At 39.9% G+C, this 16,791-nt stretch overlaps 3 protein-coding genes across 6 annotated transcripts; all 3 read right to left on the minus strand.

The window, feature by feature from the left end:
- Window positions 1-274: 274 nt before the first annotated feature.
- On the minus strand, window positions 275-5,193 carry LOC111238612. Its single transcript, XM_022768193.1, has 13 exons — window positions 5,110-5,193; window positions 4,897-4,992; window positions 4,507-4,591; window positions 4,377-4,417; window positions 3,707-3,796; window positions 3,427-3,522; window positions 2,524-2,608; window positions 2,402-2,442; window positions 2,200-2,283; window positions 1,897-1,992; window positions 1,515-1,596; window positions 1,379-1,422; window positions 275-1,292 (listed from the first exon to the last, which is right to left on the minus strand). Exons 4-13 carry the CDS (start codon window positions 4,380-4,382, stop codon window positions 1,218-1,220), a joined length of 699 nt encoding a protein of 232 aa, XP_022623914.1. The 5' UTR covers window positions 4,383-4,417; window positions 4,507-4,591; window positions 4,897-4,992; window positions 5,110-5,193; the 3' UTR covers window positions 275-1,217.
- Window positions 5,194-5,256: 63 nt separating this feature from the next.
- On the minus strand, window positions 5,257-10,320 carry LOC111238605 (the record flags this gene model as incomplete). Its single annotated transcript, XM_022768184.1, has 14 exons — window positions 10,036-10,320; window positions 8,368-8,843; window positions 7,791-7,997; window positions 7,272-7,353; window positions 7,081-7,166; window positions 6,915-6,992; window positions 6,758-6,830; window positions 6,576-6,652; window positions 6,410-6,487; window positions 6,265-6,337; window positions 6,080-6,165; window positions 5,879-5,962; window positions 5,531-5,626; window positions 5,257-5,283 (listed from the first exon to the last, which is right to left on the minus strand). Coding segments are annotated over exons 2-14 (1,521 nt in total), but the record flags the coding sequence as incomplete, so codon positions are not given.
- Window positions 10,321-10,465: 145 nt separating this feature from the next.
- Window positions 10,466-14,362, minus strand: LOC111238589 (probable E3 ubiquitin-protein ligase TRIML1). Of its 4 annotated transcripts, none has more exons than XM_022768161.1 (7): window positions 14,283-14,362; window positions 12,766-13,352; window positions 12,549-12,644; window positions 11,970-12,197; window positions 11,652-11,799; window positions 11,544-11,570; window positions 10,466-11,456 (listed from the first exon to the last, which is right to left on the minus strand). In XM_022768161.1, exons 2-7 carry the CDS (start codon window positions 13,345-13,347, stop codon window positions 10,891-10,893), a joined length of 1,647 nt encoding a protein of 548 aa, XP_022623882.1. In that variant the 5' UTR covers window positions 13,348-13,352; window positions 14,283-14,362; the 3' UTR covers window positions 10,466-10,890. The 4 variants fall into 4 exon arrangements, with proteins under 4 accessions (XP_022623882.1, XP_022623883.1, XP_022623880.1 ...); XM_022768162.1 differs by having other exon boundaries at window positions 12,030-12,203; XM_022768159.1 differs by having other exon boundaries at window positions 10,467-11,456; window positions 11,970-12,203.
- Window positions 14,363-16,791: the final 2,429 nt, after the last annotated feature.

The following is a 16,791-nucleotide window of genomic DNA, read 5'->3' on the forward strand; positions in this document are numbered from 1 at the left end:
TTTCAGATAACTTGACGCATCATTTAAATATGCAACAGCATGAATGGTACTTACAACTCAAATGTTTAATGGTGGATTTTTATTTAACAAATGTATTGAAACAGACACAGTTAAAATATGCTCTGTACAGCTCATAGTAAAATTACATTCCCAGTGACTCCCATATTCATTATCCCAGATCCCAGAGCTAAGAAAAAACAAAACCTCTCATATGTATCTGATAGGTACTGAAGAGGATAAGGGACATGTACATTTTTTTTACCTTAAAATACTATTTTTTTTCACATGTGGTCCTAATTCTCTTTCATACATAAGGCATTTATGAAGGTCAGAAAGAACGGCCTTTATCATAAGTTCTCATAAGGTTTAATAGGATGTACATGAGGTACTTACACAGGACTAACCAGAACTAATGGGTTGTATGCACAAAAGGTGACTCCACCTTAGTTTTCTAGCACTATCTACGCATGATCATACGACATACCACTGTGGCTACTAGACACAGTTATGGGATAATGCTCACTTCTTGTCCGTAGTTTAGCCAAACAGCAGTTTAGCATTTAGCTAAAATACAGTTAATGTAGCACAAGTAAAGAAGAATCATAAAGTAAGCAAACTAAATGTCAGCCGCAGTATATACATCAGGTTTGCTAACATTAGCTATCACAAGCTACTGGTCATTTCAGACCAAATAAAGCGATATGTAGCAGCAAAACACCTCAAACGTTTTACTTGTAAGAGAAATCACTTCTATTTTCTCAAAAAAAATAAAAAAGCTTTGGCTGTAAGACAAGTATCCTACTGATTATATGTCCTAGCAACCACCCAGTAACCGACACAAACATCCTTCCCACCACTTGCTAATGGCATCTTAGCATCATCTGGCCACAGTTTAATAATCATGTAGCAGCACATTAGCCACCACATTGAAAACCTTTTTTGCAAACAACAAACATACAGCATAGAGTTAAGCTGGCCTGCGTGTAATTGATAGCAAATAGCATAGCATACATGGGATCCTTATATTATGCGGGAGAGCTCAGTGTTTGAATGCTAAGTAGGCCTAATATTGAGGATATCATTTAAAGAAAAAGTTTAAATGGGAACACAGATGGGGGAAAACACTTGAAGAACTAACCAGCGGTGCCTTTGCACCACAGTGTCATGAAAAATAAGATTTACAGTAGATCCACCACCTATGCCAGTTTTCATTTTTCTCAGTGTTTCTCCTTTGGTCGGACCGTTGATTTCTGGGTTGTGGTAGCCGAGAACATCCGAGCCAGTTCCTTCACCTGAAAAACACTCAATGTAAACTGGACCCGTAGAAGTGTGCGTGCAACAGCTGAAAAAGGACTGTAATAGAACAAATCAGGTGTACCTTCATGCCAGTGGAGAAATCTGAGAGCTGTGCAGGTTCACAAGCTGTTCAAACAGAGGAAGGTCACTGTCAATCACACTTCTTAAATTTTCCCATATCTATTAATTTCCTGTGTTGAATAAGCCATTACACATACATGATTCGGGATCCTCCCGAGTTGTGGCTTCTGCTGCTGTAGGATTCATTTTAGTGGTGGCACCTGTTAAATCTGGCACCTTCTGTCAGAGGAAGAGACAAAGTTTATAATGCTATATAACTGATTACTACTTTGAATTTGTTTTCTTTAGGGAATTAAGTACATAAATTGCTATAGATATAGATGATGTTATATATTCTAGGGCTGTAACCAATGATCATTTCCTTCATTGATTCATTATTCAATATTTGTATTTTATAAAATATGTCAGAAATCAGTGAAAAATGCCCCAAACAATTTCCCAGGGTTCAATGTGTCAACAAAGGAAAAGATGAAAAATGTGTCGCTGGAGTTTTTTTTACTGTGAATGACTGTAGGCTACCTGTGATAGTTTCTGATCCTCCCTGTGTTTCTCTTTTTGTTGGACTGTTGTTTGCTGGGCTGCGGCGGCTGGAAACCTCCAAGCCCGAAGCTTCGCCTGAAACATATGAGACTATTAAGTATCGCAATGAGTCCTGGAGCAACTTTAGGACAGTTTGCATATTGTAACCTTTAAACAAGTTCACAAAGAAATGAGACAGGAGAATATAAGAATACAACATTGATCACTTTCTGTATTCCAGCAGACCTCTCACGTCTGGCACCATAATGAGGTGAAACATAAGATCTGCAGGGGGTCTACAACCTGTGCTAGTGTTTGTTTCTCCCTCGGTCGGCCTGCTGTTTCCCGGGTTGTGGTTGCTGAAAACATCTGGGCCAGTTCCCTCACCTGAAAACAGGTTAAACATTCAGATCCAAATGACAATGACATGGACTATTAAAAATATGTTGTGATGAAATTGTTTTTGCTCCACAACATATTCCAGTAAGTCAGGAGGTTTCTGTACCTTCATGCCAGTGGAGAAATCTGGCTGAGCAGGTTCACCCACTGGGGAGAAAGAGGACAGTGACAGTTTCATTTTCATTACGTAGAAATTTCCTGCATTGAATACACCATACTGCTACATACATGATGTGGACTCGTCTTTTGTTGTGGCTTCTGCTGCTGCAGCTGCAGTATTTGTTTGGTCAGTACTTGTTGAGTCGGGCACATTCTGTTAAAGAGAGACAGATTTTTAATATTTGAGGGTTTTGCTACCAAACTGATTATTGCAGTTTCAGTTTCAGTGCATGATTTTCTTGAAAAGTATCATTTAATGCTTGTGGTGTTATATATTACAGGCAAGCAACTAATGATCATTTTCATCTTGATTAATCTGCTGGTTGTTTTCTAGATTAATCAGTTATTCTTTTTTGTCTAACATGTCAGAAAACAAAATGCCCCTGTGTCCAATACCACGACGTAAAATGTCTTGTTTTGTCCAATAAACCATCTAGAGCCCGAAGACGTTCAGTTCACACTGATATAAAACAGAGAACAGAAACAAAGCCTGACAATGGAAAAGATAGCAAAATGAAACTTCTGGACCAACATCTGTCCTCAGCCCTTATTCTGGCCAATGTACTTCCACATCTAGGCAGATTCCAGCTGTTATCCTCCGGTATTGGCTGACAACCAGAAGATTTTCTGTGTGTGCGCCAGAATGTGGCGTTAGCATCTGGAAATCCTGCTGTACGTGGGCCAGATTCAGGCGGTGAAACCGGGCGTATACTGAGCCAGAAGAAGACAAGAATGTGGCCCAAGGATGGGCCGGATTTATTTTCGCTGTCTGGGGAGTAGTTTGAGTTTTTGTGTGAAAAGTGACTCAGATATTTTAGAGAGAGAGATTTTTAATGGCAATGCTTCCAATAGTTAATTAGATATTTCAGACTGGACTAAAGTGGCGGAAAGACAGTCCACCCCGACAGACGACACCGACAGACCGATGGACATCGCCATGGAAACACTACAATATAAGTGCTAGTACTGAACCTGTGATTGTTTCTGATCCTCCTTGTCTTTCTCCTTTGGTTGGACTGATGTTTGCTGGGCTGTGGTGGCTGGAAATCTCAGAGCCACAGGTTTTTCCTAAAACATATGAGGCACTTAAGTATCCAGCAAAATATAGTAACAAGACAGTAACATTAGTTTATAATATGAAGATGGTACATTACTACCCTGAAGGTCAGAAAGAATAAAACTGGCAAAAACAATACTACATCTGTACACATCTTATCTGGCACCACAGTGAGGTGAAACATCTACACACAACCTGTGATATTGTTTCTGTGTGTTTCTCCTTTGGTCGACCTGCTGTTTCCTGGGCTGTGGTAGCTGAAAACATCCGGGCCAGATCCTTCACCTGAAAACATGAAGTGCAAGCTGGACTCAAGTGATAATGGATTCTTCATGTTTGCACATTTATGTCATTTCCTGTTTTATTTTGATGAGCTCCTTGTGTTTCTCAAGGTCAATTTTACTTCCTGTTTTCATCCTGTTTCCCTCCTTGTTGATTGCCTGCCCCGCCCTAATGTGTTACACCTGCGTCTTCCCCTCTGTCTTTGTCAGTTTGTTTTTGCTCCAGTCACATTTCTCCTGTGTCTCCTAGAGCTTCTGGTTTTTGTTCTTGATTTTTACCTGGATTCTGTTTGTTTGAGTTCTGCTTTGCCTGAGTTGTAAGTTTGGTTTTCTTTATCAAATGACCTTTTTCCCCCCACCAAACCTCTTTTTTTGTCCGTCTGCATTTTGGTTCCTAAGTTTCTTATACCTGACAGATGAGGTCCTAATATTTGCTACACTATCAGCAAAGAAACCAGCCGTTAAAGTGTGTGGATAAATTCAACAACTGGGCTTCAAGGAAACCAAACAGACAAGTATGGGAATAAAAATTAGCAAAAAAAAAATAGAGGATCTGCTTGCTTGTGATGAAATAGTTTTTGCACCTTCATGCCAGTGGAGAAATCTGGCTCAGCAGTTTCACAATCTGTAAAGAAGGAAGACAGGAAGTGTTTAATTTTCCTGACTATTGAGCCGTTTCCTGTGTTGCATGCACCATACTGCTACTGTACATACATGATGCGGGGTCTTCTTTTGTTGTGGCTTCTGCTGCTGCTGCTGCTGTATTTGCTTGGTCAGTACTTGTTGAGTTGGACACATGCTGTCGGAGAGACGGGATTTTAATGTTTGAAGCATTTGCTGTCAAACCGTCTACACCTGGATTAGATTAATTTTACACTGACATGAAACAGAAACTCAGCAGATCCCGACAATGGGAAAGATTAAATCAGTAGTCGCAGTTTCAGTGTCAGTAAGATTCATTCTCTGGGGACAATGAAAACCTATGGAAGATTTAATGGCAACGCATCCAATAGTCAGTTAGATATTTCAGACTGGCCTAAAGGGGTTGGACAGACTGATGGACATTGCCATGGATACACTACAATAGAGGCACTGGTACTGTACCTGTGGTAGTTTCTCATCCTCCCTGTCTTTCTCCTTTGGTTGGACTGTTGTTCCCTGGGCTGTGGTGGCTGAAAACCTTCGTGTCAGAGGCTTCGCCTGAAAACATATGAGACGCTTAATCCAACAAATAATAATAACACTGGGCTGTTTGCTGTTGCCGACATGGTCCATTAGACTGTCTGTAGTATATTGTCTTATTCTGAGAGCACCGACCGCTGTTACTGGAGGGGCTGAAGCGAAAGGAGTTCCTTCTACGCTGGGATCTTGTTTTGTTGTGGCATCTGCTGCCGCTGCCGCTGCTGCTGCTCCCGCTGCTGCTGCTCCCGCTGCTGCTGCTGCTGCTGCAGTATTAGTTTGTCTGCTGGTCCTGGGTGAATCTGGGATGTTCTGTCAGAGAGACATGGAAAATTTCTAATATTGAAGCATTTCACTTTTAAGTGCAACATGAAGTACATGCGATAAAGTCTTTTCCAGCTGGTTTTACACTTTACATCAATTCCAAGACAAATATCTACACAACTTCTATACAACTTTCTTGTAGGTGAAGATATTCATTGATAATTCTCACTATCCATAATGCTCAAAACAGAAATCACAGAATCCAGAGTTAAAAAAAAATATATAGCTGCAGTACCTCGCAGGCTCTCTCTGCTGGTGTCATGTTACTCATTTTTTCTCTCCTCATTTGAATTTCCTGCTGTAATTCAAGTTTCAGTCTCTCTTGTCTCGCCTTGAATGAAAGAACACACACACAGATGAGAAGAACATCTTGTTAATACACCCTGTGGGATACAAAGTGCTGAATAAATGGCCACAAAATGGGACAAAAGCAGAAAGCATCAGGTGTGTCTGTCACAGCTACTTCTAAATTTGCACACTAACAGTTTTTAATATACTTTATGTCCTTTTATACATCACACAAAGCCCCACTGAGCAACTGAAAATTGTAATATAGGGCCTTAAATAATGGTTTAATAATCACGTTATCATTCCTGTCTTTCTCCTTCAGCTGCATTACTGTTGCTGAAGGTGGAGTTGATGGACGCTCCCTGGCCAATCCGTTCACCTGAAAGATATGAATTAAATGGTATCACAAATAACACAATAAAGAAAATAGAACAGAATAGAAAGACCTGTATTCAGTTTTTTTCATGGTGAGAGTTTTCCAGTAAATCTGCTTCACCTGCACACCAGTGTAGAAACCTGGCAGCTGATAGGCTGACGGTGGGTTCGTGGGTCTTTGGAAAGGCCTTGGTGAAATGGCAACCGCTGCAGAGAAAGGAGGAGTTCAGTTCCAACCTTAGCCGCTTTATTTTTCAGACTGTCGTGCCCACTCTTGTTTGGACTGAATCATAATCCTGTACGTACGTGATTTGGGCTCCTCCTTGATTGTGGCTGCTGTTGCTCTCTGATTTTCTTTCATTGCTCTACCGTCTGCAATCTAATAAAGGCAAAAAGTCAGTTTATAAAAATGAAATTTAAAATATAGCACCCGAGGCAAACAGTTAAGTACCTGTGATAAAGTTGGATTAATTCTTTTCTCCTTAGGTCGGACTGCCGGTGGTGGAGCCACTGGAAGCGACATACTCCTCTGAAAGATGTTAATCCCATTTACATGTCACTTTTCATTGTGTGTCACTTTCAAGTCAGAATTTCAACTGTCCGTGAATCTGCTTTACCTGTGGAGGGGTGGGGAAATATTGCTGCTGATGGCCCGGCTTTGACCTTGGGGCTCTTTGGAAAGGAGGTTGTGGAACTGCAAATGGATATTGGCATTTTTAACCACAATGGTTTTTAAGTTTCAGAATGATTTTTCAATAATTTCATTTTGAATAAACCTTAATTCCTCTTCTGTACATACATGATATAGGCTCATCCTTGATTGTGGCTGCTGCTGCTCGCTGACTTCCTGTCATTGCTCTCCTGTCTGCACTCTAATGAAGACACAAAAGTCACCAAAAATACTTAAAAAGAAAACGACATTTAAAATGTAGCATCTAAAACCAACAGTTAAGTACCTGTGATACTGTTGGATAAACTCTTTTCTCCTTAGGTCGGACTACTGGTGGTGGAGGAAGTGGAAGCGCCGTACTCACCTGAAAGATTTTAATCCCATCTACATGTTATTTTTCATTATCTGTCAATTTGAAGTCAGAACTTCATCTATTCATGAATCTGCTTTACCTGTGGAAGCGTGAGGAAATATTGCTGCGGATGGCCTGGATTTGACATTGTGGTTCTTAGGGAAGAGCGTTGGGAAGTGGCAAAAGCTGCAGTGAAAGAAGACGATCAGTCCCAGCCTTAGCTTTTCTGTTTTTTTTTTTTAGGTTTCATTACAGAACCTTGTTTTAACTGAATTATAATCTTGTACGTACCTGAATTGTATCCATTGTTGATTGTGGCTGTTGCTGCTGCAGAGTTGGGACGGACGTTCCTGCTTGGTGGTTTTGGCAAATGCTATCAGGTTAAGGTGGAAAGTTGAAGATAAGTTGATAATACTTATTCAAGATCATAATACTGATGACTGACTCAATGAATTAATGAATGAATTAAATAATGATCTTTGGGCTAAATGTTAACACCAATATGCTAACATGCTCGCAATTACAATGCTTACATGCAGATGTTTGACGAATACAAAGTCAAGTTAACTATCTTAGTTTAGCATGTTAGCATACTAACATTTACAGTTATGACTTAATGATGGTGCCTTTTTTAAAGTTATTGCCATTCATCCTGGGGGTTGCATTAATGTTCAAAAGATTTGAGAGCTGTGTAATTGTTGTGAAGACATTTTTCACAAATCTCATGGTGGCGTGAGGTCAGAAAAGTCATCAGGATTCATCCTCTGGGAACAATGGCTGTCTGCACAAATGGTTTGCTAGAACTCATACCTCCTCCTTGAAAGTCAGTCTCCTCGCTGGCTGACGTCTCCGTTGATCCACTTTCAGTTCCATTTCCCCCAGCTTTTGCCAGTTGCGCTGCTCTGTCTTTGGGATCTTCATTCCCTTCGGGATGCATCCCTTCTTCCCCTGGTGAATTCTCAGGCCCCGATAAGTCGTCATTTTGGACCAGCCACAAATCTGACAAACCTGGAAGCTCTGAAAACACAAACAAACCATAATGTTGCTTTAGAGTGCAATGAGATTTGTTGTTTTTTTCCCTCTTGTTCCAGTGCTTTAGCATTGTTAAGTTTGTCTTGTTTGTGGCGATGGTAGGTCAAGATCCTCAGTTTTTTACCTGCAGTAAACAACAAAACAAGTCACTATCCCAACTTCACACATTCTCCTTTCAGTCCCACATTCTGCGATGTAATATGATGAAACCCTAACAACTATACACAGTGATCTTTTCATTTGTGTACTTCTTTTTGGTGTTTTTGCAACTCTATCAATTTATCCAGCAGGTTGAATCAAATATTCACAATGTAAAAATTTGAATAAAAAATTATAGTCTTCCATGTTAATTCACCTTCTTCCCCTGTTGGTCTTCAGTAGAGACAACCTCCTTCGAATCTTCATCCAAGTTCTTCACAGGTGCCACCAGCTTGTGGCCCTTCAGCCTTTCAGTTGAAGAATGATTCTCCAGGTGGGTCGAACAATACGAGGCAAGACACACGAGGCAGGACTTCATTGCCTTCAGCGTCTGGTCTGTGTAAATGTCCTCCCCAGTGTAAATATCATCATCTTCCTCTTTAATCTTTTCCACCTTTTGCTGTTGGACGATGTCTCTCAGGACGATGTTCACATCCGGGATTCTGCTTAGAGGCTTCTTGCACATGGGACACAGGTGAGCGTACTCATGGCAGAGGTCCAGACATTTCTTGCAGAAGGAGTGGCCACAATCTGTAGTGACAGGATCCTCAAACATTTCCATGCAGATGGAGCATGTTAGATGCTCGTCCAATGAGCAGGTCTCACTGGATGATGCTGGAGCGGAGGCCATATCTGCTTTAAGAGAGCACCATGATGTAAATTAGAGAGATAATATGGCATTTGGGTCTCGGTCTATTCACTTTTGGCATTTCAAATGACGCTTTGTAATATTTAAAACAGATAACTCAAAGTGATGAGACTACTGAATGTGATTTTGGCCACTGTTGCCACAGGTGACAACTGTAGGATAATGATAAATGCTCTAAAAAATAGCATAAGTAGTAGGGTCATTGATCTGACTGTTAACTAATCAGCTACAGGGATAGCATGTAATAAGACAAGTACTGTTTATATTTAGACACACATAAAGATACAGTATGTGAATGAGAAAGATGATCATGACAAGAGGTGGGGCTGCAACAGCTGCAGCAAACCAGGTAGTGAAAGTGACAAGCTTCCCTCTCTCCACACTTGTACCATGTGTTGTTTTTATATTCAAGGTATTACTTCCCTTTTAGGCAGAGCAAATATTAGAAATTTCATCTGAATCTCAAATTCATTTGACATTCATTTTATTTATCTAATTCACTGGTTTTGGATACAGAGCTACTTAAAATATACTCAGTTTTTCAAGAAATTACTTGCCTATTAATTCAATTGGCAAATAAAAGAGACAAACATGTTCTCAACTAGACTGGCACTCATGTAAAGGCATATCTCAGCCGAGGCCAAACGTTCCCACACAGCTGTCTAGCTGATGATAGAAAAATAAGGAAAAGGGAAATTCCTGCATCCGCCCATTTACCATGCCCGAGCCCCATCCCTCCACCAAGTTTTGTGCAACTTGGTTCAGTACTTTTAGAATAAAAGAGGAACAGACTCACAGAACAGCCTATAAAATGTATATAATATAATATTATGTTAAGGCTTTTTTAAATGTTTTTTTTTTCTCTCTTTTTCTGGTGAGTCTTTCATCCAGAAAAAAAGCTATTCATCAGACATCATCATTATTTTCAATTAAAACTTTTAAATAATAACTTAAATTTTTATAGGCCTTTCAAGGTACCCAAGGCCGAGAACACAAATAAATAAAACATAGAAATGAAAACAAGACGAGACAGAATAAGGATGGTATATTGGCAAATTATTTTATCTGGAATAAAAAAAAACAACTTATAATGCACCTGCAAGTCAGTTAACAGCGTTTCTTAATTTGTGTTGAACAGACAAACCTTTTAATAAAATGTATTGATATGATGCCTACCTTGTGTCTTCTTCCGTGCTCTTCTGTTACCTCTCTGACTGCCGATGTCTTTTTTTTCTGCTTTCAGTTTCGTTTCCGTTCAAAAGAGAAAACCCGCCAAACGCCCACTTCTTACTAAACCCACACATGATCACATGTCGTTGTGAAATACACCAAATATACCCAGACCGGTGTCGCTCTGGTCCGTGGGCCGTTGCATCGTCGGGCCGGAGGAGCACCAGGACATCCAGAAAGTTTTTAGGGATTCTCTTTGTGAATGAATCATTCATTCCCCCTCCTCGTGGAGAGCCGTCATACTAAAAACACTTCACTAGAAACACACTTGACACTTCACTTTTAAGTGCCCTGCCCCCTACCCTCACTACTACACCCCTGGAAATACAAATCTGTTCCAAGCGGTGAATTAAAGAGACAGAGATAAATATAATTTTTAAATATAAAATGTTATATTTGATTTTGAGATTAAAAAACACAAAGAAAAAAAACACAAATTGGAATAACACCACATGTAAAAAGAATACATAGTATGTAGACTTCACATCCCCAACAGAACAGTTTTATCATGACCAAATAAAATAGACATTTTAGACATAGACAAACAATTTTTATATATATATTCTCTAACTTGTGAAACCTGGATTGGTTACATCCGTTTAATCCATGCTCTCAGGGACTGATTCAAAATAGTTTCTCCATAGCACCAGTAGTGGTCAAAAACTCCACTACATACCTTTTTTATTTCAGTTATTTCCCTGGAAACATGGCCTATACAGTTAAGTAATATAGTAAATTAATGTTCGCCTTATTCTGCGGTTTAATTAGTTACATCACAGGCTTTGTCCGCGCACACACTCCTCATGACTCATCCATTACCTGTTCACATTGTTTCACAGCAGAAATAATCAAAGGATCACCATTTTTATCATCTTGTTTTACATGTGGACTGAAATACGGGAAGAGCTCATCCCTGAACGGACACTCGGTAAAGGAGTAGATGTGAGACTGAGCCGTCAGATTGTAGAAAGAGACGAGACCTTCCTCGTAATCCAGAAACACTCCCAGCTTCTCAGGTTTCTCTTTCGGGGAAAGACGAACTGGTGGCGCTGTCATAGCGGCGTACTTTGTGTCTTCATAATGCACAGTCACCCAGTAGCCGTTGTCCGGATTCACTGAGAGTTTCCCCTTGCGGTTTGCGTTGCCCCTTGCCACACCCAGATCCCACCCGGCCTTGTTGCTAACATCCACCTCCCAGTATGACTTCCCAGTGGTCATGCTGTTGATCCCCAGGACACTGCCAAACTTGTCGAACCTCTCCGGTGTATCATCGACTTCATGATTCTCCCCTCCATCTTTCACCTCTTTCCCATCATGAGAAAGAACAAGGCGTGGGTGCGCAGTGGTTGGATCCAGCTTTACGTCCACTGTTCAGTACAAACTCAAAGTAATTATATGATCTAAACAGTAAAGTCTTTATTTTCAATTAGGAAGAAATTGAATATATCACGTACCTGTAAACTTTGGAACTCTCTTAAGTTCTGTGGAATAAATAAATAGTTTTAGATCTACTTTTTTATTTTTAGTCTTTTAACATTTAACACCATTGATTTAACTATTACCAATGGACGTCAGCTTCTCCAGCTCCTGTTGAATTTGTTCCATCATAATTGTTGTAGTTTTTCTCATGGTCCCAAAAGACAGGGAGGTGTCCAACTCTACCTCCGCCCAGTCTTTGATGTCATCCAGGTCTTGAAGAGATGGGTAACTCTGAGAAACAGAAAGACAAAGAGATCAACCAACAGACAGCACTACCCAACAAAACTTCAGTAGATAATCAATCAAAAAAAAAGATCTAATAATATGCCACATTAATTGATTGAGAGGTCATTTTCTGTAAACTCTCATACATTCCTGCAAAGCTTGAAATTTCCTCTGACCTGCAGGAAATGGATGTGATCCTCAAGCGAAGATATTTCATCCAGCTCAGAGATGGTCACCTTGAAACGAGTGATCTCTGTTTCCAGCTCCTTTTTGAGGTCGTCCGCCTCTTTCTCCAGAACCTGCCTCCTGTCCTTCAGTGGCTGAAGAGCTCTTGCCTGGGCTTCCTCCACGATCGCAAGCACAGCGGTGAACACGACATCAATATTCCACCACTCACCGTCCAGCTGCTCCTGAAAACAGGAGAAAATTAAGCATTGTCTGTTCGACAATTGTCTGTTGAACCTTTTTTCTTTGAACAACACATGCATAAATACTACATACACTACGCCATATGGTATCATGTTTAAATTCTATTTCTACAAAACTCTAACTGTACCTTTTAAGGGACTTGCACATATCAAAGCCCCAGATATGGCATCAGTATGTGGGCATGGGTAATTACTTCACAGCTCCTCCATTTAACTGTCATAGTGTTTGTAAAGGCTAAACTTGCCCTGTCGGTTTCGACTGGTCTGATTGGCTTTTCACTCCAGGTGAGTCCAGGATCGGTAATGTTTGTCCCCCTTGCAGCTTACCTTGCACTTCTTTAGAGATTCAATAATCTCGCCCAATTGTTTTTCTCTCCTCTCAATTTTTGTTTCTAATTCTGTCTTGCTGTTGTCAAGTTGAACCTGTAGTAAACAAAAAAGGGAAGTCAACAACACAAATTTGTCGAGCAACAGCTTAAAGTAAGTATCCACTGCTGTCAAGATTTGAATCAAAAATTATAGGGCTTTGCATATGTTTATTGACCTTCTTCTTCTCCCATTCATCTTCGGTAGAGACAACTTCCTCCGGACCTTCTTCCATACAACGAACACAAATGCATCTATGCTGCGTCCTGCTGTACAGCTCCAAGGGGCGTCCATGCTTCAGACAGGCCCTGTCATCCAAGTTCTTCACAGGCGCCACCAGCTTGTGGCCCTTCAGCCTTTCAGTTGAAGAATGATTCTCCAGGTGGGTCGAACAATACGAGGCAAGACACACGAGGCAGGACTTCACGGCCTTCAGCTTCTGCTCTGTGCAAATGTCACAGGCCACTTCGCCGTCCTTGCCAGTGTAAATATCATCGTTTTCCTCTTCAGTCTTTTTCAGATTTTCCTGATGGACGATGTCTCTCAGGACGATGTTCACATCTGGGAGTCTGTTTTGAGGCTTCTTGCATAGGGGACACACCCTGTCGGTGTAATTAAAGTTTAAGCTCAGACATTTCTTGCAGAAGGAGTGGCCGCAATCTGTAGTGACAGGATCCTGAAATGTATCCATGCAGATGGAGCATGTTAGATGCTTCTCCATTGGGCAGGTCTGACTGGGTGATGCAGCAGCGGAGGCCATATCTGCTTTAAGAGAGCACCATGATGTAAATTAGAAATATAATATAGCAGTCAGGTCGCGGCCTGCTCACTTTTTGCATTTCAAAGAAGTTCACTGGGGACAATTTGGCAACATTTGCTAACATGATCTACAATAAGCTACGCAGCATACCAGACCAAGTATAGTTATATGGTATGGTTGTATTTATTAATTCACATATTAAATTTGCGTGTCATTTCTTCTTTCAAAGGTTACATGTTCACACTAGAAATCACAGATATGGGCACTCAAGTCTTGTTGTTTAGTTTAATTTTTAACTTAACTGCAGACAGCAGTCTCCAATTAAAAAATCATTACCAGTGAATTACCATCAACACCTCAGTGTCCATGTGCAATTTAACCCCCTAGTGCATCGTTGGCATCAAGCACTTCACTGGACAAATCTATCTATCTCAGTTGTAACAGCTGACTCCCTTTTACAGACTGAATGGACAGGACACAGGTGTGGTTGTGCAGGTAATAAAAAAATTATAGATCACATTATGTCTCATTGCTTATTAACATTCATTTTTTACTGGATACCTTTTAAAAGTCAAGATGACAAAGCATATTTCAACAAGGAAACACCAATAGAATCGCACTTTGATACTGTTGTAGCTCTAAGGCATTACAGGTGACACACCTGCTGGATATTTCAGCTGTGTGTGTGTGTGTGTGTGTGTGTGTGTGTGTGTTCGTTAAATGTCAACAGCAGAAACCAGCAGAGACCGAAGTAACAAACAATCATCAGTGAAGCAGACAAAACTCTGTCTAACACACCACAGGACAGCTCATTTTACAACTAAATGCCTTACATTGTAAAGTAATGGAACAGTCATCTGAAGTAAAAGTGATAATGAGTAAGCATCAATACAAGAATATTATAAAAGAAATGTATATTTAGAGTAAATTGTTACCTTTTAGCTTAGCTATCCTTATCTCCCAGGGTTCTGTTTCGTACTCTTTACTCCTATGTGGTTTGTGTGTAGTTCCTTCCTTTGACGCCTCCTCCTCCTCCTAAGTTTCATTTCTGTTCAAAAGCACATTCAGAACAAAGCCATTCATTTCCTTTTATTCAAAGAGGCATGCAAACAAGCTGCAAGTTCGTATGTGTTTTTGTCTCCTGCAGGGCGTGTTGCATGTTGAGCAATAAAATCTTGGACTTTCTGAAAGGTTTTTGCTGTGACACTCAACACTGACTATTGCTCAGACTGAGAGTGAAATGAAACTATCATTTTCATTGTCAGTTCCTGATTCAAAAGCAGGACTCTAACACAATATGAAAGTACTGATATGTGTCATTTTTCTCAATGTACTTTATTGCATAAATACAGTGTTTGAAATTTTATTCAATCGTCTGAAGAAAAAAAAATGGGGGGGGGGGGGGCAAACGCCTTAAACATTTAAACACTGAAATACTGTACTGCATGTAAGCTCACACTATTCTTAAAAGAAATTACATAATTCACCCAGGCATAAGTTACATTCATACAAGATATTCTGAGTGAATAATTGGCCATTATCTGGATCAAGTTGAGTTTAGTGGACTGACATTTTTGCAGTTCTTGAGATTTACTGATTCTCTAAATCTGTTCAAATCATTAACATTTGAATTGCTCATGATGATTGTTTTTTAAAAAAAAGAAAGAAAACTATGGTAATTAGTTACAGTTCAACAGGGAATAAACAATATGTATAGCCATACGCTAATTCACTTGCTGGCGGAGAGTTAAATAAGATCATTAGCACTGTTTTTTTGTCCGTTTAATATAAGGCTAGCAGTCGGTTAGCTTAGCTTAACAACAAGATCTGTATAAATTAAACAGACTAAATATAATGGATTAATTACTAAAATTTTGAGGTGCTACTAGATCACAGTTGACAGTTTCCAGTCTTGATGGTAAACAAAGCTGTAAGAGGCTGCTGGCTGTAGCCTTATATTTACTGTACAGTTGTGCAAGTGGTATCAATCTTCTCAGTTAATTCTCCAATGAATGTATATTTTACAAAAGGTGAAACGATTCCTTTTAAAGCAAACACGCCATCAAACTTGTTATATGCTGATGGATTTTTTAAAACCTTTTTAGAAAAGAAAAAAAGGCAAATAATCTTTGTTCCAGCGCTCTCGAAGGTGAATCGTCAACGTCCGTCCAATTTTTACGACATAGTAGTGTGTAGAAATCTCTGTAGAGACAAGGGGAAGACTGAGTTAAAGGACCAGTGGTTGTGCAGTGTTTCATGTCAAAAAAAGGACAATAAGTGATTAATCAGATTGCTGATGTATTGACTTGTGAGCATGGTGCAGACCTGTAGGAAGTGGAGGTTGTCTTCAGTCTGTGAGAGCTGTTCCAGCTCAGCGTTTTTCCTCCGCAGCTCAGAGATTTCTTCTTCCAGCTGTTTGATGAGCTCTTTATTTTGTGCCCATGTCTCTTTTGGATCTTCTCCACTGCGGTCTACAGAGATCTTGATTTTCTCAACCTTACTCAGTCTCTCTTGAATTGCTTGCTGAAGTTTTATCCTTCTCCATTTTAGTTTAACCTGTGGGAAAACATGATGTCAGCAGGGCTGCAGTTGCACGTGACAAGCTACAGACACAGTGTAATTTATATAAAATGAAACCAATGCTCATGTCATTGTTGCATTGTTCTCTAATTTTCAATCCAGACCACACCCTGATCACTGAGCTCAGTTTGGGCTTGATAGTTGACGCAAAACAGATCTGCTTTTATGTCATTGTGAGACCTTCAACAGGAAAGCTTTCTCAAAGAGCAATTTATTGTGTATTTCGTCTTCCAAGATGCTATGTTTGTTCTGTAATCGGGGAACAAAGTCTATTTGTGTATGTATGAAATAAAATGTTCTAGATAATTGTGTCATTCCAGTGGTTTTTGCTCATTTCTTACAATTAAGACCAGATGTTGTGTAAACTTTATTGTTTACTGTCATACAAATGATGTTTATGCCATTATGAGAAATTTGCTGAAAGCTTTCAGGTTTCTTAGCACCACCACAAACATGAAACCATAAACATATACAAGCTTTACCACCAGCTTTGTAAAACAACAGTGTACAGGCTTCCAGTGTTCTGTATTGGTTTTCATTCGTTTCTGAAAATCAAATGTTAAAAGCGAATGGAGTGATTTAAAGAATTGTGATATAAAGATGTGGATGGATGTGGATGGATGGATTTAAAGCAAGACTATGTGACTTGCTGAATAACAGCCACTGCAGCTGGCAGTACTGGGATAATGCGAAAACCTAAGGTGCTTGGATTTTAGATAAACAGTATCAATAGCACAAGTGGAAAAGAGGCATAAAGTCTGCAAACTGACTTGCCAACATCAGCCTTCATAAGCAAGTGGTCATACCAGACCATATAAAGCTGTAGCAGCAAAACCCATGAGCTTTTAATTTGAAAAGAGGAAG

This window comes from Seriola dumerili, unplaced genomic scaffold (genome assembly GCF_002260705.1).
Source record: "Seriola dumerili isolate Sdu_G_001 unplaced genomic scaffold, Sdu_1.0 BDQW01001435.1, whole genome shotgun sequence".
Classification (NCBI taxonomy): domain Eukaryota; kingdom Metazoa; phylum Chordata; class Actinopteri; order Carangiformes; family Carangidae; genus Seriola; species Seriola dumerili.